We start from the raw sequence: 20112 nt of genomic DNA, 5'->3' as shown, positions 1-20112 counted from the left end.
CATTTTGTGACTTTTTTTTCTCAATTTCCTGGTGTACTTGGACAACAAATGCCATTTTGGCTAAAGTTGTTTAATTATTCATGCCATCCCAAACTGTCTTTCTAACACATACAGCTCTGATGGTGAATTTCCATCATATTCACTGTAAAATATTGACTTAAATGGGATTAAATTCTGCATTGGTTCTTTACCCTGTATTTTGTTTGGGATGCCTCTTGGGTGTTGTTATTGGTTGTGATATGTACTAAGACATGTTTCTTTCCTTCATTCCTCACATATTACTTACAGAGACCTACCATTTTTTTTAGAAGAAGTGCACATGAATTAACGTCTTTATATGCATTTGCAGTCAGTACTTATTAAACTTATAGTTGGCAGCTTCTAGACTGGCAAAAAGAATCTTCAGGACCTACTGGCTCTGTCATCCATCCATTAGTGTGAGCAAGCAGAACACAGTAGCAACTTGCAGATATTTTAAACGCTGCAAATTCTTGTGTCTTTCAGGACCTAGATTTCTCATCACATCCACGGGAGCCTTGTATATTTTAGACGTACAGAATGAAGATGGACTGTACAACTACCGATGTATTACAAGGCACAGATACACTGGAGAAACACGACAAAGCAACAGTGCAAGACTTTTTGTATCAGGTGCTTCTTTTTATATCATGTTAAATCGAGTATTGTAAATGCTTCTCTTTAGTGTGTTAAACTGGCCAGGAATGTTCTCATTCCTGGATGCAAAATAAAGTGCCCCATTTTAAAATCCTTCCCACCCCCCCAGCCAGTTTTTCACCTCCTGTTAGATATTCCCAGAGAGCCTGTAAGAGTACACTGGCATTTAGTACAGTGATTTTTTTTTAGTATTAAAGTCCTTTTAAAAGGACTGTGGATGGGATTCATCTCATTAAAAGTAGACTTCTACTGTGAAGGTATCTACTCACCTTACCTTTCCTTTGTCACCAAAGTTGAGGAACACTTTTAAGGGCCAATGTAGCTTACCTACTTCAGCTGCCCACTTTGGGGTGAGATGAATTGCCCCATGGTGCCTATTTCTCTATTAACCATAGCAGGAGTTCAGGAAATTTAGCTCAGCTGTAGATATTTCCACTGCAGGAACCTCAGGCTAGCTGAGGTGCATTTCAGCCTTTCTTTTCAATCATCACACTCTTTCCCTGGGGAAAACAGGATGTTCCCCTGATTTCAGAAGGGATCTTTGCCAGAAGGGGTGCATGACCCATCCTAGTCCACCCAGGTGCTGCTGGCAGACAGGAGTTTAGGCAGTGGCTGTTCATGGGCAGAGCTAAGTGTCCCAGGGCAAAATGTTTTGTGCAGCAGATAGATAAACAAGAAGGTAGATGGGGTATTTTAACTTCTACTTGTAATTGTAAATAATTTCCTGATCGTTGTGTGTGTGATGGACTGTTTGGTTCCCTCTGCACACACTCCAAAGACTTTGGGCCATCCGTACAGTGCTGCTCCAATCGCACCTTCTCCTGACTTTGTCTTGGGGAGCTGCCAGTTGTGGGAGAGGTAAAAAGGAGGAACAGATCCCAGAACTGCGTTTGGAACTAGCTCTCAAACATGTCTGTGTAGGATTAGCTCTTCTCCATCTCCCGTTCCTCTCCATCATATGCTGAGTGTCTCTAAGTGCACCCTATGTTTGAGTATGAGTAGATCTGCAACTACATTCCCACATCCATTGAGTTAGCTAAGACTATATTCCAGACTCTCTGTTCTTTTTCTCTGTATCCTTGCCTTACTGAAAACATGCCCAGCATCCCACTGAAAGCCTCACTGAGCTTCTTTTCCTTTTCACTGTTGTTAAATTGCCCTAAAGATCCTAACCCTAAAGATCAGTCAGTGTATAGTGACCTTCACAGTCCAACAGTCAGACTCCTTTTCTCCCCCACACACTTTTTTTTTTTTTGGCAGGAAAAAAAACCATAATCTAGTAATTAAGTCTCAGCTTTCCACCCTCTGTTTGAGAGCCCTAAAGGAGGCAGACGTGGGCACGAGGTTTTGCATTAGTAACATACTTCCTGCCCTCCTCCAAGCTAGTGATTGCTGAAGGATCCTGGAGCCCTCTGAACACACAAGTCAATACTTAAACATACTAATGATAAAAAAATCAGTGTGATTGTTCAGGTCAGAATCACTTACCAGGTAGATCCAGGAGATTCTTCATTTGATATCTGTCCCCTGTGAGTAAAACTCTTGTCTCTTCTTTTCCCAGCCAGATGAAGAAGTAGTTTTCTTGAACAATAATCTGCCTGCTTTGGTCTTATAAGGATAGGCAGGGTCCTATCCTTCTAGCTGGCTCCACAATATGGTCTGCTTCCGTATGAAATCATGCTAAGGCTGAGCCAGTGGTAACATAAATAAAATCAGGCTTGTATCTTGGTTACCACAGGAAAATTTCTAGTTATTTCACTGAACAAAAGGGGGAAAATGAAAGCTCTGTCTCCTTTGTAATTCAGGACAAGCAGACAAAAAGATGTGCTCTGTCTGGAGTTTCCTTGTCTATTCTCTGCCACAGACCAAATCAATATAGGAAATTTTACCTGTGTGTAATAGTTGGCATTTTTAATTCAATGGGGTTAGTTATTCCCTATAAGAACTATAGTGGGCTCTGATTTCAAGTCCTGTTAGTCTTCTGAACAAATGCAGCAATTGTCATTAGAGCTTGTCTCTTAATATTTCTCTAACATGTTTTCTTTTTTCTTTACTGTATATTTTTAAATAGTCCTTTAAGAACTGAGATCAGAGAATCCATGAACATAGTTGTGAAAGGACTGCTTGCATGAGACCTATGTTTTTGACTTTTACATTTGTAAAATATTTGGAGATGAAATAGTTTGTGGTAGGTATTGATCATAGTCTCTTGGCCACATTTTTAACATTAGTTAAGCTTTGTTATTTTTTTAAAGAGTGAGAAAGGTAACATAGATGTAATAGCAAATACATGTGAATAATTAGTATGCTTATGACCAAAGCAAAGTTCCAAATTTCATTTGGAGTAAGAACATCTCCTTGAAACCATGTGGCCTTCCTAAATAAAATTAAAACTAAGGTTATTAACATGCTACAGACTATTCCTCTAATACCCATTGTGGTGTGCTTTTCCAGAAATGATTTTGTCCACTGGTGAATCCCAGCTCCCAAGAATTTTACCTCTTTAAACCCTCACCCTTCAGAAAATCATGATTTTGATAGCATTTCTTGCTCTGTCCTTCAAAGAAGATCCAAAGTAGAATATTTTAAAATAGTATTTTTCCTCATTTTTTTCTGCTGTTGTCCTTGCTAGTAGTCATTTGCAGCTGACTGTTAAAGCATAATAAAATAATAATTCAAACGAGTGTGTACTGTGTATTGGAATCGGGTTATGAGACTTCTGCTATTTGCCTCATTGAAGACGATTGCAAATGAACCCTGGGATTTCTTTTGGTTTCTTTTTTCTTGTTTTTTTTTCTTGTGTTTTTTTTCTCTTTAACTGAAGTATATATAGTGTAGGAGCTCTAAATAGGAGTCTGCTCCAGGTACATCCCAAAGAGATGTTTCTACCACCCATTAAGTGTGTAAGTACAGGGTGCAGGAAAGCAGGTCACTGGAATCATATTTTAAGTAACCCTGAATTTATTTTAAATACCTCCTATATAAGAACCAGCTCAAGGCTTGTCAAGGGCATAGGAAAATCTCAGTTTAGCTGGTCTGCAGATGGAGCACCCACTTTGAGGTGGAGAAAAAGTGAAGCGAAGTGACCTAGGGACTGGTGTGCTGTTCTTTACAGGTAAAAAGGGAGCTGTGCTTTCCACAGCATCTCTTGCCATAGCTTCCAGCTCCTAAGGCACAGTCTGCCTGGCTTCCTGGGCTTCTGCCTAGGCAAGGGGGCAGAAGGGCAGCAGCTGATTTGCTTTTGCTACCAGCTTGTTGTCCAAGGTGGTTTTGCACTTTGCTTGGGCCTAGCATTGAAGCATATGCAGTTCTCTGCCACAAACTAGGAAGCTGTCATAATGTGATATTTACTGCCCACTACTTTTCCTTACCATTGCTCTAATTCCTTTCCAGTGGCCCCATCCCGTTTTGAAGTCCATGCAGTACTTTGTATTTTTGTACTTAATGGTTTGCAAATGGGAGCTCATAAATCCATCACAAAATCTTTTGATGTTAAAAGCATATGGAGACGATACAAAGCTGCTGTGAGTTTTGACTAGGAATGCATAGACAATACCTCTAAAAGTCAGTTCTACTTCTTTATTATTTAATAATTACTTTCAATTGAAGAAATTGATTTCATGCAAGTGTAGCTTTCCTGAAAGCCAGAGCTATAATTTCTTGCATGCTTATTTTTTTTCAGAGTTACTTCCTCAGGCTGCACAGAAGAGCCTATGCACTGAAAACATACATGCCCAATGATCCAGAAGGCAAGAAAGGAGCTGGCTAATCAATTAGTCAAATTGACATTGGCCTTCCCAATGGTGTCCTGGCAGATTGTGCTTTCACTAAGCCAGACATAAACGGCATGACATCTTGATGCCAAATATGGACCTTGAGGCTACTGATGCACGCAAAATCATTTGTTTAACTACTGGCTGACACGTTTCTAATGAGACAAACAGAAAGTTTCTGTAAACTGAATATGGCTGTGATGTCAATGGCTTCACTTTTTACTGGCACCTAGAGAGCAGAAAAGCCTCAGTGGTCATCTTTCATTGAACTTGGCACTTAGGGTTTTATCAAGATATTCACTTTAAAATTTATTTAGCCCATTTGTTTACCATCACAATTTTAGTTTCTGGATTGATAAGAGAACTTGCACAGTGTGTCTAGCTATTTGCTCTCAAGTGTACCCTCCCAGGTGTGACTGCAGTTCATGAAGATGTAGCTAAACTAGATTTAAACTAACTAGGCTCAGGTACTGATCACACATTTGCTTGAGTAGCTTGAATTCAACAATTTAATCTCTTCAGCTTCTAAAAGGAACCTTCTACAACTACCCTGTGTGGAGTACGTGAGCTAGCTAAGTCAAAGACCACTTGAAAATGTCAAAATAGTTACAATTACACCTACAGCCAGGCAACTATGTAGGTATACCCAAAGAGATACGTTTGTCAGATAAAAGGAGTTGATCAGCCTGTGGAATTTCTTTGTGATACAGAAGTCTCAGTAAAGTGGGTGTGATGAGAAAATATTTAGATGAATATTTGTTGATTTATTGTTCGGTGCTTATGTTGCAGTAGCTCCAGAATGGGCTTTCATCATACTTTTCATCATGCTGCACAAAACTGTAAATCATGTCAGCTTCTTCCTCCAAAAGTTTTGAAATCTAAAAAGCTGAAATCACAGAGTACATTTCTGGTGGGGTACATGCACCTCTGCTAAGGCATAGAAATGGACAGTAAGCACGTGACTGGAGACATCCAGTATGGCTTCACTAAGGGCAAATTATGCCTGATAAATTTAGTGGCCTTCTGTAATGGGGTTGCAGCGTTGGTGGATAAGGGAAGAGCAATTAACATCATCTACCTGGACTTGTGTAAAGCATTTGACACTGTCCACATCACATCCTTATCTCTAAATTGGAGAAACATGGTTTTGACAGATGGACCACTTGGTGGATAAGGAATTGGCTGGATGGTCATACACAAAGAACTGCACTCAATATCTCTATGTTGAAGTGGAGACCAGTGACAAGTGGTGTTTCTCAGGGTTCGATGTTGTGACTGGTACTGTTCAACATCTTTGTTAGCAACATGGAGAGTGGTATTGAGTGCACCCTCAGCAAGTTTGCCAATGACACCAAGATGTGTGGTGCGGTTGATGCAGGGGAGGCAAGGGATGTTTACTGTTTGATCTTTACTGCGAGGGTAATGAGGCAGTGGAACAGGTTGCCCAGAGCAGTTATGGATGCTCCATCTCTGGAAGTGTTCAAGACCAGGCTGGATGGAGCTTTGATCAACCTGGTCTAGTGGAAGGTGTCCCTGCCCATGGCAGGGGGATTGGAACCAGATGATCTTTAAGGTCCTTTCCAACCCAAACCATTCAATGATTCTGTGATACACCAGGTGCTACACAAGTGTGTTGGTCTCAGAGCTGTTATAAAAACTTGGAGTATTAGGTGGTAAGTTGGTCTTGTCATGTTAATTTCTTTTTCCAGGAAGGAAGAAAAGGTTTATCTATCAGTCAGACTGCAGAGAGAAATTCCTGTGTCTTTGCCTGTTTCTCTCCTGGCAAGGGACTATATTGTTCCTTTAATTCAAATCCTTTAGACCACGGAGAAGCACTGAAAACATGTTGGCTTCATTTAGTCAAGTAGTGCTGGAATATCAGTAATAATTGTTAAGGTCACGCATTTCTGGCTTTCCATTCCTCTTATAAGGGACATGAAGGATGACCAGAGAAATGGTTGCCACCTGGAAAAAATCCATCAAGAAAATTTCTAAGTAGTCATGAGGTGCTTCAGTATTACGTGCTGCTGGATCCCAGCCATTACGGCTGAGATATTACTGAATAATTGCTGGGTCATAGTAGCAAACTAATATGAAAAACACTAGGCTACATAGTAAAAAATTGCAGGAGAGAAAAATACTGGTATATTGCTTAGCAAGTGAAAGAATTTTAAAGCTCCCATTGAAAACTGCTGTTTATTCTTTCAGATCCAGCGAATTCAGCTCCATCTATTCTAGATGGGTTTGACCACCGTAAAGCCATGGCAGGACAGCGAGTGGAGCTGCCTTGCAAAGCATCAGGGCACCCCGCACCAAAGTATCGTTGGCTGAAGGATAATGTTCCCTGGGAGCCTGACAGCAGGTTTCGTCAGACAGTTACAGGTCTGCTGATAGAGAACACACGTCCCTCAGACTCGGGCAACTACGTCTGCGAGGTGTGGAACAACTATGGGACTGCTGAGATGATAGGGCGACTGTATGTAAAACGTAAGTCCTGGAGAGAGTGAAGACCTCAGAGCACTTCTTGTCTGGGTTTGCATCAGAGAAGTTGTTGGCTTGCCTTGCTATATCTCCTGTTTTGTTACTTTATCTAAACAGTGCTTTCTTAAGTTGTGGAGCAACAGAAAGTAGGCTCTGTGGAGATGAGTTAGTTGGACAATTGAGCGATCAGAAGTGCAAAGAGATGCAATTTCTTATGTAACTATATAATTTATCACATGGAGGATATGTAATTTAGAAGCTTGAACTGGATACTTAAAAAGAAATTGCAAATGTTCTCATGAATAAAACTGCCAAACTCTCATTGCGATGAGTCATGCTGTTCAGTAATATTGAATACTCATACCTCCCCTCAGTTGAGTATTCATGTGTGAATATTCTGAATGTTTCACAAATTCTACAAAGATAATTATTGCTCAGAAGCACTGCACTGCAAAAGTGTTATTCTTCTATTGTTTAAAAAAAAATATTTCCTAGAATAGAAAAAATGCTTTGTGAACTAACATTTCCACCTATACAGCATGACTAGAAAACTGAAAAGGGAGAAGTTTGTGAACAGTTCAGGCCATAAAAATGTCTTCACAAGTAATTTACACATAATGTATTTGGGCAAAATAAAACCAAGATCAAAGATCAGTAGTTCATGAATTATGACAGAGGAGCTTTGCTTCTAAAAGTGTTCATAAAAATTAGTTGAATTCAGTCTGCCTGGTGTAATATAATGTCAGAATTTCCAAAGGCATGATGTAATTGTATTGTTAGTGATACCAAAAATGTCCTCAGTGCCTAGTGCTACGTTTTACCTAGTGACTTTATGGTCAAACAGCCATATTTGCTCTGGGCCATTGTAGAGGAAAGGTCTGTTACATACATATCTGTGAATGACTGAGGCCACTGACCTGTGTCTTTTTCCAAGCCTCTGTTCTGAGTGGGCCACTAAAGATTTATTCCAACTTGTGTGTTATAAAATTTCACTAAAGTATATGAGTTAGCTGAGAAAATTTTTATGTGTAAGTGTGAGTATACTTATGTCTGTATGTGTGTATGCAAGCTGGTAAAAAAATATGATGGTATGTGTTTAGTATCAAAGATGCTATCAATGATGATAGTAGTCCCTTATCTTTATAAGGAAGTTTCAGCAATATATACAGAACACAATGTGAGCTCTACATTTACTGTGAGGGTGGTGAGGCACTGGAACAGGTTGGCCAAAGAAGTGGTAAATGCTGCATCCCTGGTAGTGTTCAAGGCCAGGATGGACAGAGCCTGGAGTGACACGGTCTAGTATGAGGTGTCCCTCCCCATGGGCAGGGGGGTTGGAACTAGACAATCATCAGGTCCTTTCCAACCCTAAACATTCTATGATTCTATGATAACTATTAGGTGTCAGGATAAAGACTGCTTTTCTTGCATTTATATTTATGACTTTTTTTCAACATTGTTCATCCTGGGTTTTTTACAATATAAAACTTTACTCCATAAGGGGCCTCCACAAAAAAAAAAAAAATTCCATGTGGACAGATCTGATAGATATCTACGGGTGTACCTGTGTTAAAATTTTAGCATGAATTTTCCACCCTTAAAAGCTAATGTCCTGACCATTGGCATTTATTGCACTTGTTCACATCAGGGAGTGGTTTTGGAACATGCAAACTTCCTTCCTTTTGCAGGAAGTTAAACCAGATGAGCTTCAGGAATGCACCAGTTCAAAGGTCCACACTGAAATAATGTGCATTAGTGCCCTACCCTCCCAAAACATGTGCAGTGCCATTGTTAGGCACTCAGCACCAGTGTTATTCATGAAATTTGCTCCTACTGTTCATTTAGGCATGGGATTATGTCATGTGTTGGGTAGGCTTTCCCTATAGATCTATGTTTTGTATCATCAGTGTTGGTGACAGAAATGCTTGTTAGAGCAAACACAGTCTCATCTGTTGTTTGGTTGGGTTGCTTTGGGTTTTTTTTCAGAAGGGTATGGATGTGATTTTTGTTGCCCTTCTTAATTTTGATTTAATTTGTTACTTGCATATAAATGCACGTGTATACTTAATATTTTCTATTTCCCTTTCCTGCTTATTTTGATCTAAATCCTCAGAACCACTAAAAGCCACAATCAGCCCACGGAAAGTAAAAAGCAGCGTTGGTAGTCAAGTGTCCTTGTCCTGCAGTGTGACGGGAACTGAGGACCAGGAGCTCTCCTGGTATCGTAATGGTGAAATCATCAACCCTGGTAACAATGTCCGGATCACTGGCATCAATCGAGAGAACCTTATTATGGATGGCATGGCCAAGAGTGATGGTGGAGCTTACCAGTGTTTTGTGCGCAAGGACAAGATGTCTGCTCAAGACTATGTTCAGGTGGTACTAGAAGGTCAGTCACTACCTGTTTAGTGATTCTGTTCTCCATAATAATATATATGTTGTCTTTGGTGCCATCATTGTATCGTGAGGGATAATGAATACTGAACAAGAGAAAAGGGTACTCATGAACTGTCAGTGGGATTTATTGTGCCCCACTCTGAGTAAAGGCTTGTAGAATGAAAAAAAAAAATTAAAAAAAAACCAAACCAAACAAACAAAAAACCCTCTGAAGCAGTCTTTCCAGTCAATATTTTATTGTTTTTCTTTTAGGAGCAGAGGGAGTGGGTAGTGTGATACTGACTTCTTACCTTAGTTTTTCAGCAGGACACAACTCCAAAGATCGTCTGGGCATGGCTTTTCTGGTTGGGTGTTTTGACTAAAGGTTTAGAGATAACCTTAACTACCTGACACAGTGTTCTACATGATAATTAAATGAGGAAAGTTATCAACTTATATAGAGTCATCTCACTAATGAGGCTGTAGTACAAACATGGCATGGACACTATTTTTAGAGTCTTTATAGAAAAATAAAAGATTACCTTCCTGGAATGAGTTACCTCGGCAACCATCTCCTGTGACTAAGAAAGGCTAAAGAGCATATTGATAATCTATCATGATGTCGAGAGAATGCAGGCTATCACAGAGCAACAGCAGGAAAGATTTTAAAGACACTAGGGTCTCACTGGGAAAATAATGCATGCTTTCATCTCCAATAAAAGCCTGTCACTTGAATTAAAAAAAGAAAAGAGGAGGAGGGGTTGGCAGAGGCACATAGTGTGACGCTCACAGATTTATTGGTGCTGGGTCAGATTTCTTTCAGGACAAAAAGCTTTTATTTTTGTTGCTGTTTTGTTTTCTGAGGTCTGACAATATCTAATACACAGAGAATGTCAGAACTCTTTAATATTATCCCAAGAAACTCTCCAAATAGGTGGATATTTAATCCTGCTCCCTACTTACAATCTTAAAGTTTCTGTCTCCATCCACTCTTACTATTCATTTGCTTTGATAGAGGCTGAGTAAATTGTGCCACAGATTGCAAGAGAAAGCATTTGAATGCTACCATTTCAGAAGAATATTTTTCTGTATCGCAAAATGACCACAGAAAGAAATTGGCATCACTGCTGTTACTGGCTATCTGTATTCAGAAAAGCTTAATTTAATACTTTTCTAAATGGGTTATTGCTGTGGGTCATGACTAAACTGTCAGCTGTATTGGCACAGCTGTGTGAAATTAGCCTGTGCAGGTTATGCCTGGCTCTTGCCAACAGGATTCATTCTAACTTTCCAAGGAGCTGAAAACTACCAGGAGAAGGAAAATTCAAAATGTGTGGAGGTTTTGCTGTATGTCTTTTGTGACGCACTGTGTATGGCTTTAACACTTCTCTGCAAGAACCAGGCAGTTCATATAGCTGTACAGAGTCCTGGCCCATCTATTCAAATGCCTTTCCTGCAGCAGAGTCAATACCATGTTTCCCAGAGGATGAAAAAGAAACCTGCAGTAAGCAAAGGATCACTTTAAGTACTTTACTACCAAAATTTATTTTCCTCTCTCAATAATTACAATTATATCCTGTAACACAATTCTTTGCGTCACTGATAAAAAAAATATCTTGGCTCATGTGATTGGATCCAGGATAGAAGGAACAACCTTTACACCATGTAACTATTATTCTTCTGCTTTCTTTCCCTTGGCAGATGGAACTCCCAAAATCATTTCTGCCTTTAGTGAGAAAGTGGTGAGTCCAGGAGAGCCAGTCTCCCTTATGTGCAATGTGAAGGGGACTCCTCTGCCTACAATCACTTGGACACTGGATGAAGATCCAATTGTGAAGGATGGCAGTCATCGTATCAGCCAGATTATCACCTCTGAAGGCAATGTGGTCAGTTACCTGAATATCTCTAACACTCAGGTCCGAGATGGTGGAGTTTATCGCTGTACTGCCAACAACTCTGCTGGAGTCGTCCTGTACCAGGCTCGAATAAACGTAAGAGGTGCTTGTCAAATCAGCTCCTCAAAAAAACACACATAACTCATTGTAGTGAAGAAGAAGGCTATTGCATGTGATGAAATGAGTCTTGGAATGCCAAAACCAACTTATTGTTTTTCCTCTCCTTTTCTTCCTCTCTCTCTTTTCTCACCCTGCCTCTCCAGCCCCATCTAGAAAGTGTATGGTATGGTTAAATGTTGGAAGAACCCTTTGGCTTGTGTTATATAGTCTATTTTTCCTATACTCATCTCTATTAGTTCACAATTTCTTTACTTTAGTCCTGCTGTGCATGTTTGTTGTTTTTTTCTTTCCTCCTTTACTTGTCCAAAATTCATTGTAATTATTCATGTATACAGTACTTTAGCTTGCATTTCTAGCTCTACATGACATAATATCCATCCTCATGGTATTATACTTTCTATATGTCCAAAAGAAAAAAGCTAACTTTGTCAGTGTTCTTATGTGTAACAGGATTCTAGCTTTGTATCAGGTTTAGTATGTCACATTAATTAAATCATATTCAGCCTTTTAATTTTTAATGTAGCAAAGATTTTATCAGGCAAGTGTTGGATAATGCAAACATATACCCCCACATAATTAGTATGTATGCTGCAGGGTGAGAAAAAGTAGAGCATACAAAGATTAAGGAAATGGCTTAAGTAGCTCTTAAACAGAAAAACTGTCAAATGTTAAGAAGTGTTGTGCAAGCCACATCTGTAAATGTCATTAACATTTGTATATTCAGAAAAATTATATGCATGTTTCCTCAAGCAAATGTGCCTTTAAATTGTTTTCAAGAATTTCTTTTTACCTTTTTAGGGCCAGCAAGCATTCGACCAATGAAGAACATCACAGCAATAGCTGGACGGGACACCTACATCCACTGCCGTGTGATTGGCTACCCATATTACTCCATCAAGTGGTACAAGAACTCGAACCTGCTACCATTTAACCATCGCCAAGTGGCATTTGAGAACAATGGGACACTGAAGCTTTCAGATGTGCAGAAAGAAGTAGATGAGGGTGAATACACGTGCAATGTCCTCGTTCAACCCCAGCTTTCCACCAGCCAGAGCGTGCATGTGACAGTAAAAGGTGAGGTTAACTCGGGAAAACTGGATCCAAGCTAATGGCTGTGTATGTTATAGAATACAGAATTGCACACATAGGATTTTCCTGAGAGATAATGAGGACTTCAGAATGTTAATCCAGATTTGTGTTTATTTTTAATGATGGCATAGATGCTAATCAGTCACTATGTCTTGTTCTTCCTTGACTTTTACCCTCCTTCATTCAGCTAGCAGCAGGAGTCTTACAAAAGCAAGATTTTTTTGAACTGTAACAATTAAGTCAGTAGATTAATGGTTTGCCACCAAATTTTGACTGGTGACTGTTTCTCTGCTGGATGACAAAATTCACATTTTCATTAGCAGGTGACTTTCCAGCTCTCAAAAAATGAGAATTTTAATGTCTGTGTTTCTGTCAATAAGCAGAGACAGGAACAAAAAACATTAACCTTGCTTTCTTCTTATTAAATGTTCTTTTCTGAGTGTTCTTGATGCTTAGAAAGCTAGCAGTGTAAAGAAAAATGACTTGAAATTCTAATAGGATACTTAAAATCTATTCAAATAGTCCCAAACAAGGATGTTCAGATGGCCCTGAAGACTTCAGCAATAGATGAGAATAGGAATTTTTTAGCATTGTGTTCTATTGACAATGTTCAGACTTATTCACAAGGACATAAAAGACAGGAAAGCTGATTGCATTAGCACCTAGTTTTGAGCAATGGGGCCACTAAGTAGTGTACTTCCTGTAAGCCTATAGGAAGAATTAAGGTATAATTTCAGTGTTCCTGAAATTCTTAGAAAATTTCCTGGGCTTCTGGGGAGGAGAGGAAATGAGAGAAGGAAGGTTGATTCCTGTATTAGTTCTCAGATAAGATACAGGGAACAGTAAGGTAAAATGACTTTGCTACAGACATATGATCTTTTAACTTCTTCTTCTGTTCTGTTTAGTCCTTGTTTTCAGTCTGGAGTGATGTAACTTCTAATTATTTCAAGAGGCTAGGGGATTAGCTTTAAGCCACTAGCAATTTGGACTCTGAAAAACATGATATTTCACACACCTGAGACCACCAGGTCACTGATCACATGCAGTGACGTAAAGTGCTAATGTCACCATTTTTTTTCATGTATGTTTGATATTACAGCCATATTGCAGATTTCTTGATACAGTTTAGGAACTGAATAACAAATTAGTAATTATATGGTTGCTGCACTAACAGTTTGCCATGGTATATCTGTCTCTTAAATGATACTGTTCTTCAAATGACTATTGAAAATTAATGTAGCATACAAAAGCAACAACAGAAAACCAAAACCAACAACCAAACACAAAAAAAAACAAACCAAAACCCACAAAAAATCCCTTAAACCAAACCAAAACAAAAAGCCCATCAAAACACAGAACAGAAAACAGCTTATTATTACAGCTCAGGCATTTAGATCAAAACATTGCTAGTCACCAAGATTGCTAGCTGAGACCTCAGGTGCAATACTGGTTTTAATTCCATTAGGTTGCAATTTCAAACTTGACAATTCCTCCCCAGAAAGCAGATTGTCATCTCTTATCAATTTTGATTCCTTGAAAGTATTCTTTATATTTCTGGATATTCAGCTGGCAGGACAATGGTCTTGGCTGGTCAGAAATCTCAGAGTGACAGAATATGCCCTAAATAACTTCCATAAACATGTGGCACATTTGGAGACGGCCAGTGAGCTGACCTGCTGCTGCAACTGTGATGCTGCCCCATCCTGCTCCATAAGGCAGATGTGTTGGAGCTGTGCAAGTTGTAGTATGAAAAGCAGCTCATGACATGCACAGTAAATGTCTCAGTGTGGCTTTTATCTGTTGATCTGGAGTTTCCAAAGTTGGCTTCAAAGTGTTCTAGCTAGTTCATCGTGCCCTGGCCTTGACAAGACACTGTTATTTAAAAAAAGGTTAATAGCCTATCCTCATATGCTAAGTCTGAAATGTCAAAGGTGAGCTTTGTATGTCGGACCTGAACAATTCTCAAGGTTCTGCTGTTGCAGCTGGAGGTCAGCATCGCCATAGTGTTTCTTCACATGGTTATGTATTGTTTTCTTCCATAACTACATAGTGATTTTTATCTAACATATTGATGGAGAGTCAAAAGTGGCATGAAGGTTTAAACTATTATTATTGCTTGCATTGCAATTTGTTTTATAGATTCTGAAGTTAATGTGATGCGTTTTCAGACATTTATATCTGATTCCAAGAAATATGAAATATGGCCCAGCTTTCATACTAGAGGTTAAAAAATGTACTCTGTAATATAACATTGTAAGGGAAGTTAATATCAGACCCAAATAACCTTGTTTATAGTTCAGCTTCTCATACCATTGATATACATATTTCTTCTCCAGAGAATGAGGGAGAATTATTGCCCATCTTCAATATCATAGGTCCTTTGGTTTGTTCTCACTTCTGCTACAAGTTTCTGGATGACCTCAAATCAGTCATCTGAAGAGTGATTCATAATAGAGAATATCTAACGAGCTGTTATTTGGAATTTTGTTTCCTCCACATTCTGTTCTGAAGACATAATTATGAATTTCCTCATGAAATTTCGAGATGATAATCTCTGCGATATCAAAGTGGTTTAGAAACAATGCATTCTTTCCAAAACCCAATTGGGTGATCAGGAGTATTTTGGCAAATGGCAATGAGGCACAAATTGAACTTAGAAGTATCCACAAATTTTTGTACATTCACTTTCAGAAGCCTACAGCTTGATTTATTCAGTTCATCTGCTGTTATATAGGAACCACATGTTAAAAGCTCAAGTCCCATTGAAATAAAGTTGCTTCTGAGAGTTGTTTTCCCTTCTTCAGATCAGTCACATCACCCAGCTTAGAAACCCCCTAGGACAGACAGATTTAAGTAATAAGCATTATCTGAGAGATCTGTGTCAAAGGTGAATACAGAATTTGGCTCTACAGGTGTCCTAGCTTTGTCTGGGTGAGAGTTAATTTACTTTACTTCCTAGTAGCTGGTGCAGCACTGTGTTTTGGCTTTAGTTTGAGAATAATGCTGATAACACACCAATGCTTTAGTTCTTGCTAAGTAACACCCTGATCTGATCAAGGACTTTTCAGTCTCTCATGCTCTGCCAGTGAGGAGGGGCACAAGAAGCCAGAAGGGAGCAGAGACAGGACATCTGACCCAGAGTAGCCAAAGGGGTATTCCATACCACAGCACGTCATGCAGACTATATAAACTGAGGAGTTACTTAGATGGGACTGATCACTGCTTGGGTCAGGCTGGGTATCAGGCAGCAGGTGGTGATCAATTGTACCATGCATCACTTGTGTTTATTGGTTTTTTGTTTTGTTTTTTAACTTTTCCCCTTGAATTTTATACCTCTCTGTTATTCCCCTTAGTAGTAGTAGTAGTAGGATGAGTACTGTTATATTTTATTTTTATTTCAATTATTAAACTGTTCTTATCTCAACCCTCGAGCTTTACATTCTTTTGATTCTCCTCCCCATCCTACCTGGGGAGAGAAAAAGAGGGGTGTGAGTGAACGGCTGCATGATACTGAGTTACTGGCTGGCTTTAGACCATGACAACAGGGCAACATTTATCTGCATTATGCATAGAACTGGTCTTTCTTGTCTGCAGTCCTCTGCCGTGTTTGCTGGTTACATTTCTAACTCTCCAGTACATGAAGCATCCTCATTCTGTCTTGAACAAGAGCTTGCTAAAAGCAGCATCTACACAAAGATATGCAACAACATGAGCATGTAATCAAACACGAGTGGGCTGCCCATTCTCTACAGTATTTTGAGATTTACAAACAGCCAAATTAAAGCAAAGATTTTGAACATCTTCAAGGACATTCTTTGGAGATCACTGTAAGATCTCCGATAAAAGCATAAAGTTTCTTGACAATAACTTCAAAATGAAATCCTGGCTGCCAGAGAACCCAAGAGTGGATTGTATAGAGCCTTGCTGTGCAGCTTCCTACCTGGCAGGCCACCAGGAAGCCAAAAGCCAAAAGCTGGGTACTTACATACTATTCAACCTTAGGCTAGCTACTTCTTTGCATTGCTGATCAGAAGAATCAGTTAGACACCACATGAAATCAGTTGTCCCATTTTTTAGGAATAACCGGTGCCCTTGTCTGCATTGCCACCTCCCCCACAGGTCTGTGGACTCCAAATAACTGTCCCACGGAAACGTGCAACCTGCCCATCATAGCTGTCCCTTGTCTCTGTCCCAAAATCTGAATCTTGAAAGCTAGCAGTCCCATAAACTGGCTGCTGGGAGCTGACTGGATAAGCTGGCAGGAAAATATGCAGATTTCTGCTTGGCAGACATAGCTGATTGGAATTGTGCCTGACTCCTAATGGAGCTTTTTGGAAATCAAGCCATCTTGGTGTCATTTTTTATATTTGGATAAATAAATTGGTCAGTTCCGAGTTCTTACAGAAAGCCATGCAAACTACATACCCTGTAATGCATACTTATTGGGGGGAAGGCTACAACTGTTCTTGCATATTTAATTTCTAGTATTTTACACCTGTTGACCATTTCCCTTTGCAACTGCAATAATATCCTTTCAAAATTTTTGCTTTGGCCTTGAAGTAATCACCAAGATTAGCCTTGCTAAGGATGCTGCATTGGTACTTGCCAAGAACAGAATTATTCTTAACAGCACTAGCTTCTTACTCTGCATTTTACCCAGCTCTACTGGTTTGCCAGTGGGGTTCATATATATCTGTGAGCATCAGAGGAGTATTGAAGTTGCGCATCCTAAGAATAGCCTGCAGCAGATGTAGGGTTTTGTGTTCATTCTTTCTAAGTATGACCTGTCTTCCTCAGTCTGCTCCAGCTTATCCTTGCCCAAGTCCTGGCTTTTCTGCTCTAGGTTCCAGAATGAATCTGTCCTCTGTGTCTTTCCCATATCAGTCCTCATTTTCTCAGAGCCTCGTTCTCATGACTCAAAACTAGTCTTTCCCTTTAGAGGTCCCAACTCTCCTCCCAGTCTCCAGTTACAGTGCTCTCTGCTGGTCTTCACTTTCTCCATCTGCACCAGGCCTGTCTCTCCTTCATGTGGGTCTTCGTTCACTGTCAGTGCTGTACCTTACCCCACTGCTTCTTTTTCCCAGTTTTGCATCTCCAGCCAGTTTCCCAATTGCACTTTTTCGACCTCCATCACCTCTGCAATCCCACCACAAGACTGTTTCCAACTTCTGACTTCCCTTTTTTCAGGGAATTCAGTTTTATAATTCCTTCTTGTTATCCTGAACACTGCTTGCTATCCATCACTTGCTGCTACAGTTTACGTGCCCAGAAATGCAGGGTGGTTGTCTGCTCTGGTCTCTTGGCCCACACATCGCATTTCTCTTTGCATTGAAATAACCTTTTTCATGCTTCCTCAGCCTGACACAGGTGGTCATATGAGAACTAGAGAGACAAATCTGTCTGCTCTGATTTCTGACATCCCACCAGCCTGCATCTGCCCCGCATGGCTTGAACAGACTCATCCGTTGAGAATAGTCATAGGATGTGTTCAGTGCTGTTGGAACCCTGGGAGCTCTTAGCTATTAGTCACTGGCAAATATCTTCTCCGGAGAGCTGTTATTTACTTGGTTTTGCTTAGACTGAAAAATTTAGGCATGCTTGTGAAGACTTTTCATAGGAACAGCAAGAATGTCTGATGTCAGTGTCAGTACCTGCTGAACTTGAAATCCATCCTGCTAACCATGGGGCAGGTTAGACTTCTCAAGATTCTCACAATGCCTTTTGTTTTTTCTTTTTTGTTTCTTTTTTTATTTGTTTGATAAATATGTACTGCATCCCTATTTTTCCACCCTTCCCCCTTTTTCTTGATATGGCCAAACAATTGTAACTGAATTTTTCCAGCTGAAATGACTCAGCCTGAGGCTGGCACCTGGCCTGGAAAAATATTGTCCAAAGAGAAGTCAAACTGCAAGCAAGCGAAAATAGTCTTATAATGAGAAGTGTTGGTAAACAAAGAAAAAATTATATTACACTCCCCATCTGTAAGTTTCAGATTTCTGTTGAAAAAAACCCTTCAAGTGTCAAGATGGTATAATAATAATAGCAGCATCCCTTCTACAGCATTTTAATATATCTCAAAGCATTTTAAAAACAGGAGTGAGTTATTATTTCAGGGGAGTTTTATTATGTAATTTATAGTAATAGTTTTCTCAGCTACAGTAAAAGCTATCAGTAGTAAGTGATGATTTTCTTTTCATCAGTCTCATGGGACAGACTTCTCATGTAAACAGCCTGCTGCTATTCACACTTCTCCAACAGAAACTAATTGAAAAAGAAGCCCCTGAGAGGGAAGGGTGCAGCATCATTAAAATAAAAAGTGCGGTGTTTAAAAGGACTGTTTCTGATCTTGTAAAGCTTATATGTATCATTTGGTTTAGAAGGCTTCTTATTGCCTTATACCAAAGTGATAACACTTCACCTGTTGTGAACCACATAAAAGAATTTTACCAGCCTGTTTCTTTTAAGAAAACAAGCAAATCAAACAGGAGCTACTTCCAAATAATTTCATGTTGCAACTATTTGAATAGGTTCTCCTTGTTTTTCCTAGGAATTATCTAGCTTTTTCTAATAGCTAAAATGTTATTAGCAGATTTGCATGGCAGATCAGTTCATGGAGGGCTGGATTATATAATGAAAAATATGCAGAAATAAAAGGGAAAAACCATCAGGGGAAATCTTTCAAGAGCTCTTAGGCCCATGGTGCATGCTATCATCAAACAAATTGCTAATCATTTTATTCTTCAGTCTATGGCATGGATTATGTCAAGTTTGAATTCAGTTTCTTACATGTATCTAAGACATTCAGTCCTACTAACTGAACCTTTCTAATAATTTGAGTCAGAAAAAGCTTATGGCCTTCATGTCCTTCAGGTAATTCTTTCTTTATGTCCGTTTTTGCCTTTCACTCTCTTTTGCAATATCTTTTTTGGATTCCTCCAAGCTTGTTGCAACTTCTTCAAGAAGAAATACTCAGATGTCTCAAAGTGACTGGAGCTGTCATATGCAGAAATCACGCAAGGGCCATGTGGTGAGAATGGATGTGAATGTGCAGTTGTGCAAACGATCCGGCAAAAATCCACCTAACAGTCATTCTCAGGTTACGTAATGGGCATGAGGACTTGTTGCAGGGAGCAAGCAGTGGCAGCAGTCTGATTTAAGAAAACATGCACTTTGATAGTGATATCTCAAAATTGAGACCCCTAGCATTTATCTCATAGAAGTATGTCCTGGGTTCAGCAGTAGCAGTCATTTTTTCTCCTTCTTGGTAGCTGGTGTAGTGCAGTGTTTTGACTTTCAGCTCGGGAACAGAGCTGATAACAAGGATGTTTTGGTTTGGCCAAGGACTTTGTGAGCCTCATGCTCTGCCAGGGAGGAGGGGAAGCCGGGAGGAAGCAGAGACAGGACACCTGACCCAAACTGACCAAAGAGGTATTCCATACCACAGCACGTCATGCCCAGGATGTAACTGGGAGTTAGCCGGAAGGGCTGGGAGACTGCAGGGTTGGAGGAGGTATGGGTCGGAGCTTGGTTGGGCTGAGGGGGGCAAGTTATCGGTCGGCTGGTGCTGAGGTGTTGTATTCTCTTCCCTTGTTATTTCCTTTATCATTATTATCATTGGTGGTAGCAGTAGTGATTTGTGTTATACCTTAGTTACTAAACTGTTCTTATCTCAACCCGTGGGAGTTGCATTCTTTTCGATTCTC

At 39.8% G+C, this 20112-nt stretch overlaps 1 protein-coding gene across 2 annotated transcripts in view; it reads left to right on the top strand.

The window, feature by feature from the left end:
• Positions 1–20112, top strand: part of DSCAM (DS cell adhesion molecule) — a 460950-nt gene that overhangs the window by 280935 nt on the left and 159903 nt on the right. For both annotated transcript variants that reach the window (XM_057426358.1, XM_057426359.1), the window contains exons 4-8: positions 505–651; positions 6657–6935; positions 9043–9318; positions 11007–11303; positions 12119–12394. In XM_057426358.1, coding sequence (XP_057282341.1) covers positions 505–651; positions 6657–6935; positions 9043–9318; positions 11007–11303; positions 12119–12394 — 1275 coding nt within the window. The remainder of the gene's footprint in view (positions 1–504; positions 652–6656; positions 6936–9042; positions 9319–11006; positions 11304–12118; positions 12395–20112) is intronic.

The sequence above is a fragment of the Pezoporus wallicus genome, unplaced genomic scaffold, assembly GCF_028554395.1.
Source record: "Pezoporus wallicus isolate ANWC-B61680 ecotype Strahan unplaced genomic scaffold, APGP_CSIRO_Pwel_v1 contig_8747, whole genome shotgun sequence".
Taxonomy (NCBI): Eukaryota; Metazoa; Chordata; class Aves; order Psittaciformes; family Psittacidae; genus Pezoporus; species Pezoporus wallicus.
Note: the sequence above shows the minus strand (reverse complement) of the source record. Positions and strands in the feature narration are given on the sequence as shown.